The sequence below is a fragment of the Syzygium oleosum genome, unplaced genomic scaffold (genome assembly GCF_021117445.2).
Source record: "Syzygium oleosum isolate NSW1041296 unplaced genomic scaffold, Sole_v2.1 Sole_v2.01, whole genome shotgun sequence".
Lineage (NCBI taxonomy): Eukaryota > Viridiplantae > Streptophyta > Magnoliopsida > Myrtales > Myrtaceae > Syzygium > Syzygium oleosum.
In genome coordinates, this window is record NW_026607485.1 from 240,170 (window position 1) to 257,719 (window position 17,550).

At 43.2% G+C, this 17,550-nt stretch overlaps 1 protein-coding gene and 1 pseudogene across 1 annotated transcript; both read right to left on the bottom strand.

Annotated features, from left to right (window-relative positions):
- The window catches only part of LOC115664372 (tRNA-specific adenosine deaminase TAD2-like), a 99,671-nt pseudogene that overhangs the window by 63,473 nt on the left and 18,648 nt on the right, over window positions 1-17,550 (bottom strand).
- LOC130138690 (TMV resistance protein N-like) lies at window positions 7,822-8,419 on the bottom strand. The gene has a single exon (XM_056313552.1). It carries the CDS (start codon window positions 8,296-8,298, stop codon window positions 7,822-7,824), a length of 477 nt encoding a protein of 158 aa, XP_056169527.1. The 5' UTR covers window positions 8,299-8,419.

Sequence of the window (17,550 nt, forward strand, 5' to 3'; positions counted from 1 at the left end):
GGCTTTCGAAGTGCTAGGGTGTACCGAGGCCGAAAAGGTGACATTGGCGGTATATCAACTGCAGGACAACGCCGATGATTGGTGGAAGGCCACCAAAGGAAGGGTATTTCCCGAAGGGACCGCCCCGACTTGGACCGTATTTTCTGAGACTTTCCTGGGAAAATTCTTTTCTGAGAGCGCCAGGGAAAGGAAATTGGCGGAATTCATGAGGCTCACGCGGGATTGATGACCGTAGATCGACGAGGCGGAATTTGCGAGGCTGTCGAGGTTCGCGCCAAGGATGGTGGAACACCACGAGGATAAGGCGCGAAGGTTTCGGGATGGGTGAAAGCCGACATTCGTGCCAGTGATACACTGTGAATTTAAAGACTTATGAGGACTTATATGAGAGAGCTCAGGCTATTGAGCGAGAGCAAGTAGATAGAGCGGCCGCATCTGGATCGCGGTTCGCCCCGGCTAAGGACAACCGCCGTTTTGGGAAGAAACCAATGGCGGGAAACAGGAGGTTCGTCCCACCGATCAGGAAGAACATTGGAAAGCCGAATCCCCAGCAGAACAGGTTTGGGGCTTGCTTCAAATGCGGGAGTATGAACCATCAAATCGGGAGTTGTCCCCAGCGGCGCCCGCAGGACCCACGATGCAACATCAACCCCGAGTGGGAATCAGTGGGAATCTCTGCCGGCTAATGTGAACAGGGCCGCCGGCACAAGGACGGGTGTACGCCATGGCGCGAAGAGAAGTTGAGAATGCGCCGGGCGTGGTCACAGGTACGATTTCTCTTTGCGGTCATGTCGCGTATGCATTATTTGATCCGGGAGCATCGCATTCGTTTATATCTGCTCAGTTTGTTGAGTTGGCTGGATTAAACCCTGTTTTGCTAGAAGTGCAGTTGTGTGTGACTACGCCGTTAATGGATAAGATATGCATATCGTTAGGATGTCCGGATTGTGAGATAGTGATTGGTGGCGTAGAAAGCAGGATAGACCTAGCGGTTTTGCCAATGTATGATTTTGATTTAATTGTGGGCATGGACTGGTTAGTTAAGCAGAATGCCGTAATGGACTGCAGTAGTAAGGTGATTCGGTTTAGCCCGGCTGGACACCCTAGATTCGAGTTCGTAGGGAGTCGAGGAGGAATCTCGATCCCTTGGGTTTCTTCGGTTGAGGCAACTAAATTGTTGGATGAGGGCTGCCAAGGTTATTTAGCGAGCGTAGTTGATTCGACGGCAGGAGAAGTGCGGCTAGAGGATATAGCAGTGGTGTGCAACTTTCCCGATGTCTTTCCTCAGGAATTGCCGGGATTGCCACCAGAAAGAGAAGTGGAATTCGTTATCGAGTTGGCATCGGATCGAGCCAATCTCGAAGCCGCCGTATAGGATGTCGTTGTCGGAATTGAAAGAACTTAAGGTTCGGATGCAAGAATTGCTAGACAAAGGTTTTATCCGACCAAGTGCGTCTCCATGGGGAGCGCCAGTCCTATTCGTCAGGAAGAAGGATGGGTCGTTGAGGCTATGTATCGACTACCGTCAGCTGAATCAAGTGACGATTAAGAATAAGTATCCCCTCCCAAGGATAGACGACCTGTTCGACCAGTTGCAGGGAGCCTCGGTATTTTCTAAGATCGACCTAAGGACAGGGTATCATCAGTTAAGGATCCAAAAGGAGGATATCCCAAAGACGGCATTCAGGACGAGGTACGGACACTATGAATTCACGGTGATGCCGTTTGGACTGACGAATGCCCCTGCTGCATTCATGGACTTAATGAACCGGGTATTCAAAAAGTTCTTGGACCAGTTCGTCATTGTCTTCATCGATGATATTCTAGTGTATTCAAAGAGCTCCGAGGAACATGAGGTACATCTGGAAAGAGTTTTACGGACGCTAAGAGAGCACGCATTGTATGCTAAGTTTAGCAAGTGCGAATTTTGGCTGAATCGAGTTGCATTTCTTGGGCATATAATTTCCGGAGAAGGAATCTCCGTGGATCCGGCAAAGATTGAAGCAGTAATGGATTGGCCGAGACCGACGACAGTTACTGAGGTTCGGAGTTTCTTAGGACTGGCGGGATATTATCGGCGATTTGTGGAAGGATTCTCAGCGATAGCCACTCCGCTGACGAAGCTGCTTAAGAAGGAAACGAGGTTTGAATGGACGGAAAAGTGCGAAGAGAGTTTTCAGGAACTGAAGCAGAGATTGACGACGGCGCCAGTGTTGACGATTCCTTCAGGATCGGGCGGGTATGAGATCTATAGCGATGCTTCGCTCAAAGGATTGGGATGTGTGCTAATGCAAAATGGAAGGGTGGTTGCTTATGCATCGAGACAGTTAAGGCCTCATGAGATGAACTACCCGACCCACGACTTGAACTGGCAAGCAATTATTTTTCGCACTCAAGATCTGAAGGCACTACTTATGTGGAGAAAGGTTTCAGATCTACACGGACCATCAGAGCCTCAAGTATTTGTTTTCGCAGAAAGAATTGAACATGAGACAGAGACGTTGGATGGAATTATTGAAGGACTATGACTGTGACATATTGTATCATCCCGGGAAGGCCAACCGGGTAGCGGATGCCTTGAGCAGGAAATCGAGCATCGCGCATTTGCTGGTCAAAGAGTGGATTTTATTGGAAGGAGCGCGGGACTCATAATTTAAATTCGAGGTAGGACACCTCTCCCAGTCCTGATGGCGACGTTACGGATTGAACCAGAAGTGCAAGCCAAGATTAAGGCGTTGCAGTCTACGGACCCTGAGATTCAGAAGATCCTAGAGATGGATGGCACTAATAGGAAACCGGACTTCCAAGTGTTCGAGGACGGAATTCTTAAGTTTCGAGGACGGTTATGCGTGCCCGATGATTTGGGACTTAAGGAAGAGATTCTATCGGAAGCTCATAGGAGCAGTTATAGTATTCACCCGGGCAGCACAAAAATGTACCAGAATCTCCGACAACACTATTGGTGGAACGGAATGAAAGCGGATGTGGCCAGGCATGTGGCTAAGTGCTTGACGTGCCAACAAGTGAAGGCACAACATTGTAAGCCTGGTGGGATGTTGCAGCCGTTGGAAATCCCAGAATGGAAATGGGAGCACATTACAATGGATTTTGTAACGGGACTGCCAAGAAGCCAGAGGGGACACGACTCTATTTGGGTGATAGTGGACAGGTTGACCAAGTCAGCGCATTTCCTGGCGGTGCGAAAAGACTTCGAGCTAGAAAGGTTGGCAGAGTTATATGTGCGTCAGATAGTTCGCCTTCATGGAGTACCGGTATCAATCACATCGGACCGTGATCCCCGGTTTACTGCGAATTTTTGGAAAAGTCTGCAAGTGGCCATGGGGACTAAGTTGCAATTCAGTACGGCCTATCATCCTCAGACGGACGGCCAATCTGAAAGGACGATTCAGACATTGAAAGACATGCTGCGAGCATGTGTTTTGGATTTTAAGGGCGGTTGGGAGGAACAGCTGCATTTGGTCGAATTCGCCTACAACAATAGCTACCAGCAGAGTATCAGAATGGCACCATTCGAAGCACTATATGGCAGGGCTTGCAGAACACCGTTGTGTTGGGATGAGGTAGGAGAAAGAAGTATAACGGGTCCAGAGTTGGTTCAGCAGTCAGTGGAAACAGTAAAGACTATCCGGGAAAGGTTGAGAACAGCTCAGAGCCGTCAGAAAAGTTACGCGGATCGAAGGCGTAGACCATTGGAGTTTCAAGTTGGCGACCATGTATTTCTTAAGGTCTCGCCGATGAGAGGACTATCTAGGTTTGGCAAGAAAGGGAAACTAAGTCCAAGGTATATAGGCCCGTTCGAGATTTTGGAAAGGATTGGGACGTTGGCCTATCGTCTCGCCTTGCCGCCGAATTTGTCGCAGGTTCATAACGTCTTCCACGTGTCGATGTTGAGGAAATACGAACCGGACCCGACCCACGTGCTAAATCATGAGGTGGTAGACGTGGACGACAGGGTGTCGTACGTGGAAAAGCCAGTGCGAATCGAGGACAGAAAGGAGCAAATTTTGAGAAACAAGACGATCCCGTTAGTCAAAGTTGTCTGGGAACATCACGGGACGGAAGGCGCCACATGGGAAAGCGAGGAAGTGATGCGACACCAATACCCCCATTTGTTCGAGTAGTCGGTTTGGATTGTAAATTTCGAGGACGAAATTTTTATAAGGGGGGAAGAGTTGTGACATCCCGAATTTCGGCCCATTTTTGGGATTTATAAAACGCGTAATTTGTCAGTGTGCTTATAGTAAAATCTCGCCCGGGAACTGATCACTCCCGGTTATCATTTTAAATTAGAGATTTCGCTAGAATCGCACTCGATCAAATTTGGCCGTTATTTGGATCCCGAACTTGGCAGTCGATTTCCGGGAGTTTCGGGACAAAATAAATTGGACGGTGTCGATATTGTTGTGACCAGCGTTGAGATTGTCAGGAATGATGGAAAAATGGGAGTTTTTGACCACGTGCGAATTTGGACTAGTAGACCTCCCTCGTTATGATTTGGTCTAATTAATTTGGCCTTTGTCCCTTTTTATGTGCGAGGCTTATTTTGGACCCGTAGACCACTTTCGGTTTTTAATTTGGGCCATCGGATCGCGATTAATATTTGAATGTTCAAATATTTTCTTTTTCTCTCTCTCTCTCTCTCTCTCTCTCTCTCTCTCTCTCTCTCTCCTCTGCCGCGCATGTCCTCTCCGCGCACGTCTCCCCCTGCCCACGTCCCCTCAGCTCACCCACTCCCACCTGCTCTCTCTCTCTCTCTTCGTTTCTTTTCCTTCTTTCTTTTTCTTTTCTTCTTTCTTTCTCTTCTTCTTCTTCCTTCTTCCTTCCCCGAACTCGCTTTGGTTACGCCGTTCTGCTCCCTCGCGCGCTGCTCGACCACCCATCCAGCTCCGCTTCGACGCCGCCCAAGCAACCGCCGACGCCGCCGTCCTCCTCGCACGTCGTCGCGCCGCGCGGGCAGCTCCGCCCGACGCGCTGCCTTCCTCCTCTCCCGAGCGCGCGAGCTCGGCTCGCCGCCGCATCCGGCGAGTCCCGCCGTCGTCCGGTCGTCCGGCCCCCCAGAACCGCCCGACACCTAGCGTCGCCGCCATCGTCCCGGCCGTCGCCTTGCTGCCCCGTCACCACCGATTCGTCCCCCCCTTTTCTCGGCGCCGTGCGTCTTCGCCGGGAGCGTCGTCGCCGCTCTCGGTGCCGCCGCCGTGAGCCGCCGTTCCTCTCACCTCGCCGGTCGCCCTCTCCCTTCCAACCCGTGAGCCCCCTTCCCCTCTCTTCCTCTTTGTTTTGGCCGTGGAAGGCCCTTCGCCGGAGGAGCTCCGCCGCCGCCGTCACTATTCCGGCGCGGATCCGTCGCCTCGCCCGGCCGTCCAGCCGTTCCATTTCTCTCTCTATCTCGACCGTGCCCCTCTCTCTCCCTCTCTAGGCCGTGGATTAGCTTAGACCGTCGCCGTCGCCGCGCCGTTCGCCGGAGCCGCCGCCGCCGCATTCCGGCGAGGGACCCGCCGCTGTCCAGCCGCCATTACCACGTGTTCAGCTCGGTTTGAAGCTTAGGACACCCGGTGAGTTTGACCCTAAACCCTAATTAGGATAATTTGCATTTCTAAATGGGTTTTAGGGGTTAATTAGGGTATTTTAGGGGTTAAATTGTGGAGGTTGTTAGAGGCTGATTTCGAGGCTTAGTGTGATGATTTAATCGAGATTTAGAGGCCCGTATTGTGCTGTGAGTCGGCTGGACATAGGCGCCTTAATTTGGGCGAAAATGTGAATTTGGCGGGTGCAAATTGAGGACCGAGTAGAGGCCGCTAGGGGCTGATTTTTGTGGCCCGTGTGGTGACCGAGAATGATGATTTAATTGAGGTTTAGTGGACTATAGTGTGCTGTGATGTGGCGAGGCATAGGTGCCGTGATTTGGACGGAATTGTGGATTTAGCGGGTGAAATCGGGAGACCGAATGGTGGCTGTCTTGGTGGCTATTTTACGGGTTTAGTGCGACAATTTAGTTGAGATTTAGTGACCCGCGAGGTGCCGTGGGATGGCTGGACAGATTGGTACGGAGCGGTCCAAGTTTGGAGTAAGTTCGGACTTTAAATATGGATTTTAGTGCGCGCCTCATTTGATCTTTGTGGTGGCTGATTAGAATGATGGTTTGGGGAGTTTAATGGGACATTTTGAAGATATTTATTGGCCTAGACATTGCGGTATAGTGGCTGGTCACGACAGGATTTGATTTAGGCGGGGCGTGATCAATTTGAAGTTTAATTGTGCAATTACCGGGAATGATCGCATTGATCAATTGACTGGCTAAATGAGCCTTGTTGTGATTGATTTTAGGATGTCATGTTGCTTGTTTAGCGGGACTAAGAATGGAATAGCTTGGCGGGCCTCGAATGCGAGGGTTCTTGTTATCCCGGTTGTGTGGATTGTGCATGGATTGTGTGTCAAGTTGATGTCATGGCTGATTTGAATTGATTGTCTGATTGGGCATGTTGATTTATGAAATTGAATATGCGTGGTGCAAATGCGCATGATTGCATCGTGATTTGAGTAAGTGGTGCGGTGCAAGTGAATGCCCATATGTGAACGTTATAGCCATGAGTTTGCATCATGAGCATTGGCACGGCATGTGCATTTACAAGTGTGCTCGAGTGACATGTGCATTGTGATCACCTAAAATGCCCTGATGCGTTTAACGCGGGGTTCAGATGAAAATTGGTGCTTGTGAATGTGTGATCATAATAAACCCTGATGCGTTTTACGCGGGGTAGTGAACCCGTCCTGAGGCGTTTAACGCGGGACGATGCCCGGATTGCCGGAAGACGGCCAACCTGATGCGTTTACGCGGGTTCGGTCCGTATATGGAGATCGGTGTTGCGCCTGATGCGTTTACGCGGGCTAGAGACACTGGGCCTGATGCGTTTACGCGGGCCAGGAAGTGTTGGATAGTGATAGACCTGATGCGTTTTACGCGGGTCGGACCTGATGCGTTTAACGCGGGTCGGAGGAGAAATTGATAAATGGCAAGTATGCTAGAGTGCAAGCGTACGAAAATGCATTGATGGGGCGTGAGCACGTGTATGAGCACGAGCATAAGCATGACATGCGTTGTGACCAAATGATGTGTACATGTGCTGCGACTGGATCCTATGTTTTATGCTTGAATTGTAAGTGCCTAACCTGCAGGGCAAGGTGAGTGTTGGATTTGGGCCCGAGGGCCTAAGTCAATTATGATTTGCTTGGAGTGTTGATTTAGTACTCGTCAGGAGGTGCACTTTAGCCTAATTTAGGTTTAGGGAATTACTCGCTGAGATTTATTCTCACTGTTGTTGAAACTCAATTTTTCAGACCCCCAGCCTTGAGGATGGCAGGCGTATTGAAACGTTTTGAGAGGAGTCCCGGCTAGATATAGTGGTTGATCGCCGAGTCACGTACCCTGCTTTTGATTTTTAAGTGTGGGCTGTTTATGAATATTGTATATGTTTCCCGATGTTAAAACAAGTGTATATTTATCCGTGCTGGTTGTTGTATGGCTATCCTGGATTATGTGTATTTTATTGTACGGGTGGTTTTAATTACTTCCGCATGTGCTTTATATCTCTGTGTTGGGTGTTGGGTCGGCGACGCGTCCTGGGACGTCGCACACGAATCGACCTTTACAAGGGATGTTGCGCGCCGAGGAGTGCGGGGCGTGACATATACTTACAAGCATGTGTGCGTCCATTTATTTATTTATCTTTATTTTTAAAAAACAATATGTCTACTAGCTTGTAAAGATTACTTTTCTTACAGAAATTATAAACTCCGCTTCACTTACCCATCTTTCAAATGCCACCCGGACAAGCTACCGGCATCGGAAAGAGCTTTCTTCCATCTCTTCACTTTCTCCGAATCCTTCCCGAACTTGGACTCGTGCTTAGCCAGAGCTCTCCGATAACTCTTTCTGCCCCCTCTCACTTCTCTTGGGTCCACTTTATAAAACACTGGTAGAACGGTGAGGTTCTTTTGCTCGTTGCACTCCATAATCTTGGACACCTCTTCTAAGCACCACGTTGAGGAAGCATAGTTCTCGGAGAAAACGATGATTGAGATGCATGATTCTTCGATGGCCTTCATAAGCGTAGGTGATATTTGGTCTCCCTTTTTCAATTCTTCGCTATCCCGGAAAGTGTATATTCCTATCAGGTGTAAAGCTTGGTAGAGATGGCCGACGAAGTTGTTACGCAGATCCGTGCCTCTGAAACTCAAGAAGACGTCATAAATTTTTTCGGATTTTGATGAAGCCGCCATTGGACGATGGAGTTTAACAATCAGCAATGACTATCCGCTGAAAATCTGAATCTGTGTTTTCAGGTAGTGCATTCGCCGCTTGATCTTCTTTGATCTATTCTTATACTAAAGGACAGATGCAAGACTTATTTTTGGGTAGGGTAAACAAAGAATAATGTTAGAACTTTTGAAAATGAAGGCCGCGTGCAACCGCGTACAAGCTTCTTTGTGGCCGACAAGAGTGGGGACTATAGATCACAAACCGACAAACAACTTTCGTGGTCTTCCTCGAAATTTCATCCCTGTCCTCCGAGAAGAACTACTCAACAGATAAATAATTACACGCACAATCAAGTGTGGCCAAATCACAAGCCGATTCTCTGATGGACACAAGCCTCTTTGTGGCCGACAAAAGTGGTGGAGAAACAACGTTCGGGGTGGTGGACTCTTGTGATCTGGTCATAGGCTCACTAATCAGAAAAACTTTTAATGGCTTCCTCGAAATGGAAATGGCATCCGTCTCTTTGTTGGAGGATTTGTCTTTCATATATTAAAATCTGCGAGGGATTTGCAGTCTTAAAAAAAGGAAGCAGTATGTATTCCCATACTGCACATGATCAAGCAATCAAGTTGATGTTCAAGCCTTGTGAAAATTCAGGCTCCGTGCATATTAAATATATACGATATGGCATAAAATTTTGTATTGGTTTTAAAAAAAAAAATTCATTAGAGTTGTCTCTACATGTGGTGTTTAAATGGTTTACGTTTGCTTTATCACATAATTCAAATCATTTGGAGATTGAAATTCCAAATATGAAAAGTGCTGTGGACTCATGTAGAAAATCGTAATATTAAATGGTTAATCATAGATAATGTCTTATGCTCAGTTATTGTGGATCAACACTGTTGACAGTATATAGTTTTTACTCCCATTTATATTTAAATTCTCCATTCTCAATCATAGAAATGTAATGGTTAAAAAGATAAATCAGACTTATATAAAAGTGACACGTATTGATACTTTATAAATGGATATGCTATTTTAATCAACTTATTAAATAAATGAGCCAACAGCAGCTCATCCATAATTGTTTGTTTTTTTGTTGAGAAAACGTTAAGATGCTTTCAAAGCATCGTGTCATCAACCACCAAATTAATTATTCAATATCAAGTGTTATAAATTTTGACTTTCCTCTAAAGCAAAATATTATGAACGAATAATTATGTGGTGGTCTGGGAACACCTAACCTTCTTTCTGTTGGCGCATGCTGCAATTGTTCTATTGCTTCAATATGGCTAAGGAGCTTGGTTGATTGTAATTTATAACCTCTCATCAATAGTGCCACTTGACTTATATTTTGGTGATATATGCCACCAACACAATGTGTTCTAGAGAAGTGGTTTTAGAACTGAAAGCTGGAGTCTACTATATTCAACAGTTCAAGTTCAATTTATCTTCTTTTCTCTTTTAGCACCGAAAGAAAAGAAAAGTGACGACTTTTAAGTCAAGCCCGTGAAATTTTTCCAAAGTGGGAGGAAAAAGTCTCCAGCTTTATAGTTAGAGGAACCACCCTTCAAGATAGTCATGGAGAACGCACATTTATTTCTCTTAAAATTCTATTAATTATTATGTGTGCAATTGTCACAGCATCAATTACTAGTACGTTAGTTATTATGCATACGAACTGTCCTTTTTAGAATTCAATGAAAATAATATCACTTGTCTAATCTCGATTCGCTAAATCTCCTCTGTTGAAAGGATGGACATCGCATAATGTGTACGATTCAATCATCTTTTGTAAACCGAATTTATTAAATGAATTTGTGAAATAAGGGGAATGATCATAATGTTGCAAGTGGATCAGATTTTTAGCCATGTTCCTGATCCCTCAATTGCAGTAGATGATATTGTGGCCTAAGAACGAGTTCTAATTCTCATGATCTATTTATAGGTGTAAGAGGAATTTGGTCAGCGAGTAGCACAAAAATTGAACTTAATCAATGGAAGATTATAAATTCTCATTATAAATTCTCAACCTCGAATTTCTTGTCGTCAAATTCAAGTCAAGTTTGAACGTTTCGAGTGTACTGTTGATCCTGCTACGCACCGAGCAAGGCTTTCTCCACCGTGAGACAAGGCATCTTCTTTTTCTCCTAGCACCAAAAGAAAAGAAGAGTAACGACTTTTAAGTCAAGCCTATGAAATTTTTCTAAAGCAGAGGGAGAAAGTTTTCAGCTTTACTAGTCAGAAGAACGACGCTTTGAGATAGTTATGAAGAAAGGTTTTATGCGAGAATACGTTTTTCTTTCCTAATTTGCCATAGGTGAATTGTCCAACATATCCCCATTCGAACGCAGAATAAAAATCTCAAGGTAAAAAGTAGCGGTCCCAATTCCTGAGGCAATTTTGAAGACGAGCAAAGCGGCAAATATAGAGTGGTTGTTTTAAGTTTAAGTAGGAGGCAGTGTCTCAACTCTGGATTTGTGGCAAATGCAACATAATTTATACGAGATGATTTAGAGAGTTTCCGATTTAGATCAATCAAACAGTTGACCCATCAATTGCGAGATCAGCGATCCCTCTTCTATTTGGGATAGTCATAAATCCACCATGGTAGCATTCGAGTCGGTATTCAGCCGGTCGAATGGAGATTTCGGAGAAATCTCGACCCCTCACATATTTCTTTAACTCTGTCATCCAACATGAAACGAAAGAGATGCGCGACTTTTCTTAGAACTCGGGAAAATGATGGCGCTTAAGGATGGTCCAGGACACCTAAAGTGTGTGAACACATGGACCAATTTTCACTGAAGACCGCATATCTGTGGCCGACAAGATTAGTGAGCAGTGTAGATCGGTACTGGTCCTCGTGGACTCGCTTATTGCAGGGACCGACAAACAACTTTAGGGTGGTGGATTCTCGTGATCTAGGTCGTAGGCCCGCTGATAAAAACAACTTTGGCGTTCTTCCTCGAAATTTCATCCCCAACCTCTGATAAGTTGTTTTTTCCTTGCCATATAGTAATTTACCACATAACCACTCAAGAGATACACAAATTACACGCACAATCAAGTGTACCAGCAAAAAATAATTTTACATCTATTGATAATATAGAACTTTGGGAAAAAATGGTGCTGAAGTCTGGACCGAGACATGTAAAAGGTATGAACAAATGGACTTATTTTCACTCAAGACCGCATATCAGCTTCGAGGAAATGGCTTTGATCTGTTTAGTCTTCATTTTTCTTTCTGTAATTGACGTATTTCATGTCATTAGGTTAGCTTTTGTCAAAGGCTCTAATAAATAAATAAATAAAAACTTTCTGGCTTCCTTGAAAGGGCATTCCCAACCTCCAAGGTGTTGTTTTTTTTCGCTAAATAAATAATTTTACACATGACAACTCAAAAGATATAAAATTATATGCACAACTAACTATATATAGGTCTAAGCCTATTTCAATTTTTCTATCCGCATAATTACTAGCAGACCCATGAAAAAAATCTGCAAGTCCTATGAACAAATTAAGTTTTGCCTTGACCTGGAATAGCAATTTTGATATAGTGTAATTTGTACCCAATAGCGCTTTTACGACAATATATCATTAAGAAAAACACGGTGCTTAAGTATGGACCAAGATATGTCGTAAGTGTGAACACGTGGACTTATTTTCACCACCGTGTTATTTGGAGTACCTGATTGACACAAGCTTCTTTGTGGCCGACAAAAGTAGTGGAGAAACAACCTTGGGGTGGTGGATTCTTGTGCTCTGGTCATAGGATCGCTAATCAGAAAAACTTTGCTGGCTTCCTCGAAATGGCATCCCCGGTCTCTGAGTGGTTTCCTTTTTACTAAGTAATAATTTAACACATGACTACTCAATGACATATAAATCACAAGACAAATATACGTTTTGTATATAGTAAGATAATCACAACATTCATCGCCAAATGTCTAAAGAGTCGGCTTTTAAAATTTTATACCTCTAACTTTGTATTGACACAAAATTTTTTTCTTGAAGACCTTTCATTCATTTCATGAGAAAACTAATAATCGAGTTTGTCGATAGTGGCGCGATTGGATGCTTAAACAACAACATTTGCTTAGCTTCGTCCCACACTCGAACTTCTTCATTTTAATCGGCCTGTTGAACGGCTCAACATGCGAGATGAATTAGAATTCATAACTCCAAAATCATGGCAGTTAGCGTCAATTTCATGATAGTGCGATTGGACCCAACTCCAGGATTGCGGGAGATGGTCTTAACTCTAAGATAGCGGGACTGGACATGATTCCAAGTTAGTGGAATTGGTCCTAACTCCTTGCTGTGGATTAAGATATGATTCGGCCAATCATGATTATAAGAATTGTAGAGGCTTGGATCAAAAACTACCAAGATGAGGATGAGATCAGTCAAGGCTGGCCAAGAGAGCGGACTTCGATGAAAAAACAACCCGTTTTTCCAGAGGATTTTTTAAGGAGCAAAATACGGTCAAGAGATTTGGATTGCACGAAATAAAACATGGTCAAACACTCATGGAAGACCCTCTGCCCACTGAACAAGACTTTCTTCACCATAAGACACGGCATCGTCTTTTTCTCTTAGCATGAGAAGAAAAGAAGAGTGACAACTTTTAAGTCAAGCCTATCAAATTTTTCCAATGTGGTGGGAAAAAGTTGACAGCTTGACGAGTTAGTGGAACGACGCTTCGAGATACTCATGAAGAATGTGAATGACCAGGAGACAACCGGGAGAAGACCGGGAGCCGACGCTTCCAGCTTTGTTACGATGAAAAGGTTAGGCCAACAATGGTAAGGAAAAGCATTGAGAAATAAATGCATCATATATATCCACTTATACGAGTGAAATAATTCAACTTAGGTCTTATTTGTTGGCTGTGGAATCAGACTACCTAATGAATTGGAGATTCAAAATTTTGGATTTTTCATTTGGAAAGATATTTTTAAACTTCGAATTGAATTACCAAGCAACACTTGTTAATGAAATTTCACTACCACCGTAGTTATACTACATCACCATCAATATCATGGGACAATTGAGTCACCAAGGACCTCGAGGCTAGCTTAGTGTTAGTATATTTGCTTCTCTTCACCCCAATTGAGATTGACTATAAGGTTTTGTGAGAGAGACGGTAAGAATATTATACTTTGAAACACCTAGGACCCAAGAGTCAGGCTCATAACCTTCACAATCTGGTCCGGGGATGCCTGGTCAGCCTCGTGAACCTGACACTTAAGCCCAAAACCCTAGCGGTTGACCTGGGACCTTGGCACTAGCGGCTAGGACCAATTGGTCAATCGAAGATTCTGTTTAGGTAATGAATGGATTCTTCTACCACTATTGTTGGCATCGTCTTGCTCCATCCCTCTATCTATATTATTATATAATTACAATCAAACTAATCTAGTTTATTTTCCTCAAATGGTAGCCATTTGGATTACTAAAAGTTCATGAAATAGCTTCTATTATTGTGGAAGTGACTTTCTAAAATTCTCCTTATTTCTACAATTTTCCTAATTGCCTCAAGGATTACTCTATATTTTAGGTAATAAATTTGTTCATTTTCGTCCTTGCCCCTTTCTCTTCTCATTCATCTATATTATCCATTAATAATTAATATTTCCTAATACTTATCCAAACAACCCCTACAGAGACGCATTAGATATGGGAAGCTAGTCACTTTTTCTTCCTCATCAAGTGTAGTACGAGAGCATATATCTCTTCTTTCAAGGATCTCTTCTCGAAATCGAGAGTGTTAACGCCAAGCCAGATCTATAAAGTTGTACATCAAAAAGTTCATTGCCATAGACTCATGGTGGCCTTCAATAATTTGCTTTGCACGAGTTTTTAGATTTTCTGAACGGATACAAGTACTTCTCACTTTGCAATTATTAGCGTAGGCACCCAATTTTTTTACCAATACTTGATCACACGGACAATTCTTGGATAGCACTCACTCCAGTAGAAAATTTCTCGATTTCAAATGTGTCAAAGCCTTGAGCATTGAAAAAAAAATTTAGTTGAAATAACGATCGATTGGTGTGATTGGGCTATGCTATGCAAGATCAACAACGCTCAATTTTCCCACTCAGAGAGAACCCTCGGTTGATGGCCAAAAGAGAGAACAAACAAGGCTATCTGGAGTTTGAAAAGATTGATTGGGTCAAGTGAGCTGGCCAGGGATGAGATAAAAGAGGAAAAACAGAAAGCCGGTCATTTGGCGATTGATTAAGGAAAATCTGTTCATGAGCTTTGGAGACAGAATGAGAAAAGGATTCGGTGGTTCTTTTTTGAAAAAAGAGATAAATACGAGAGATGGGGACTCTTTACAAAAGTAAAACCGATCGTGAGCTTCAAGGGGGGATGGCTTTCGGTGGCTGGGGGATTCAAAAAGGGTTGTTCAATGTTGCCCGATACGGTTTGAGTTATTTCTTTCCTCATCTTTTACTTTCTATGTTATTATTAATTGGATTTGTATTTGTTTGAGTATCCATACATGAATATTTAGATTTCCATTTCTTCCATAAAAAATCAAAAAATAAGAAAGGGAGGATTGCATGGAAAGCCTTTTATTAAAGGAAAAGGTACCCATAACAAGAATTACCTTTCTTTAATATAACAGAGTTCCCGGACTTATGAATCTCTAGTTCGTAAAAATGAGCAATCTCCCGTGTCTTCCTTGGCTCCTAGCTTAGTGGCGACTCTAGTTATAAGTAATCAAATAATTAATGAGAAACCAATTTGTCATCGGTAGGGTTTGAGAGAGTTTCTACGGAGCGTAAGTGCCATCTTGCAAAAGGGTTATTTGCACCTCCTTAGCAATCCGTTAAACTCCCTCGAGTTCACCTTGGGAGGGTCGCAACACATTAAAACAAAACTAGTTCTTCAAAAAAGACCAGAATGAAGTAATGCTTTGTACACATAATAGCAAGACTTTTCAAAAAAAGGGACAAATATTTTGGAAAGCCATGAGGTTTCCACGAACATGAATATCAAGTCAATTGGATGAAAGAGAAACAAGGGGTCATAGTTTGGAAAAATATATAAATAAAATAAATGATTCTTCAAAGAAAGGGAAAATTTGGTGCCAGGTAGTGGCACGCCTAATAAGAGTGTGTCACATTGCGCTTGCAGCCCAAGCCTATGCCCCGCACTGATTCTTTACTGCCTAGAATCCAAAGTCTGCTAAGGAGTGAGTCGAGGGCCCTGTGTAATATCTCTATGATGCTAGACAATGGTGCAATAGCCTTGAGTAAGGCCTAGGGTCCCTTGTGCCTTCAATTTTTCCATGTAACTAAGGGGTCAAAATAGTTCTTTCTTCAAGGTAACTTCTGTCAACAAAACTCCCTATGTAGTTTGAAGATGACAAAACATTCCATGGGAGCTAATCTGTGTATTTGAGTGTGCGGATGCAGGTGATGTTTACAACATGAAGGGCTTTCTTGCTCTGCATACGGGAGAAAAAGATACTGAGTGGAAAGTGTTAGATTTGAAAGAACCTTTGGATTTTGGTAAACATGCAAGGGACATGGAATCATCGAGGTGCATAGATGGACCAATAGAAGGAGAGCAACTTGGATAACATGAATATATTAATATGCTTGGAAGGATCTAAGTGTAGAAAGTGAACAAATTGAGATTAGGCAAAACCGCCATGTTTGGACAGACCACGCTGTAGATGAAGTTCATGCCAAGGATGGAATGGACAATACTCAAAGTACCGGCAAACAAAGTCGTAGCTCTAAATCGATTTGATTCAAATTCAAATTGGTGCTTTGTAGCCAACCTTTTGAAGCCTTGGAATCCATAGAAAGACTTTGTGGAAATGTTTTCAGCTAAGAACAACTCTTGAGAAAGGCTAGAAAAGCCTTGACCAAGGCCATTTGGGCCCTGCGCCGGGCTGGGCGCACTCTAGGCCTTCGCTAGCACCAGCCAATCACTAGCTAAGGGTTCACTAGCTCCTGGGACCATGCATGTCAGTGTCGTATTTATTTAAGCCATGAATAATACATACACGTCAGCACGTGTCGAGAAACTAGCTAGTTTCACGTCGTATATCGTCAACATGTTTCGCATCAAAATTATTTATTCATCCGAACTTGCATTTTATGCCATTGGATTATGCCTTTGATGTTTGGATGCATACTAGATTATTCCTCGTGATTTGATTTGCATGTCATTTAGCATCTGTTAGAATATGTATGTTCGGTTTGATATTTTAATTAGATTTCCTTTTTTTTTTTATTAAAACAGTATACATCGGATTCATTCACGCTCTTATGATTGAATTCAGTTTTGTTATTGGAATCATATGCATTGGGCTCATTGCATGCTATTTTGATTGGACTAAATTCTTCTTTGGATGATGTGTCCGTGTTTGTTCGATTCAAATGCATAGGACATATTTATTGCAATTTTTTCTTAAAAGAACATGGATCACATGACACGATCAGTCGAGCCCTCAATCGCCTCGCGACGAGGTGATTTTACCTAAGAGCAAGTAGTGAAGTTTTTTTAATTTTCCAAACATAAAAAGAAAACTATACGTGTATTACATTAGGAGATCTCATGACATAAGATTATAGTATCGAAATGGCAATGTGGAAGGTGCTAACCCATTCCGGCACGTAATCAAACCCTCGGCCCTTAAAGTTTTATTCGCTTTTAGTCTAGTTGACTTTTCTTTTCGGAATCGACCTAAAAAATGATTGGTGGCAACTCTTACAACAATTTAAGAATTTGGATCACAGTGGCTTGCCCCGACCTAGGAACGGAAGAACATAGATACTTAGACTTTTGGGCGGAACTATGCAATTTCTACTCTAAAAATGTTAAATTTTTCTTGAAAATCCACGGGGGACATGCTATGGTGATTATTTCATATGCTTTATCAATATTTTGATTTCGTGTACATTGAATTTGTCAGGTCATTAGACGAGGCATGAATAATTGAATGATTTCAAATACTTTATGCAAAAGACTAATGATATTTACGAAGAGGCCATGATCCAAAATCTGATGCTTATGGTAGTGCAAAAGTATAGCATCAATAATTTTTTTTTTCATAATTAGACGAGTTCCATTATAAAAAAATTGATTGGCAAATTGCAATATTAGTTTCAAACTTGCGATTTCGACAAACTTTTTAATGTATAGATCAAGGCTTTGGTTTAACTTTAATAAGCATTTTTATATTAAAAACTTTCGATAGATGAGATTAAAAATTTTAAGTTGCTTGAAATAACAAGGTG

Coding starts and splice junctions, on each gene's coding strand:
- LOC130138690 (XM_056313552.1), bottom strand. CDS start 8,298: ATGGCGGCTTCATCAAAATCCGAAAAAATTTATGACGTCTTCTTGAGT.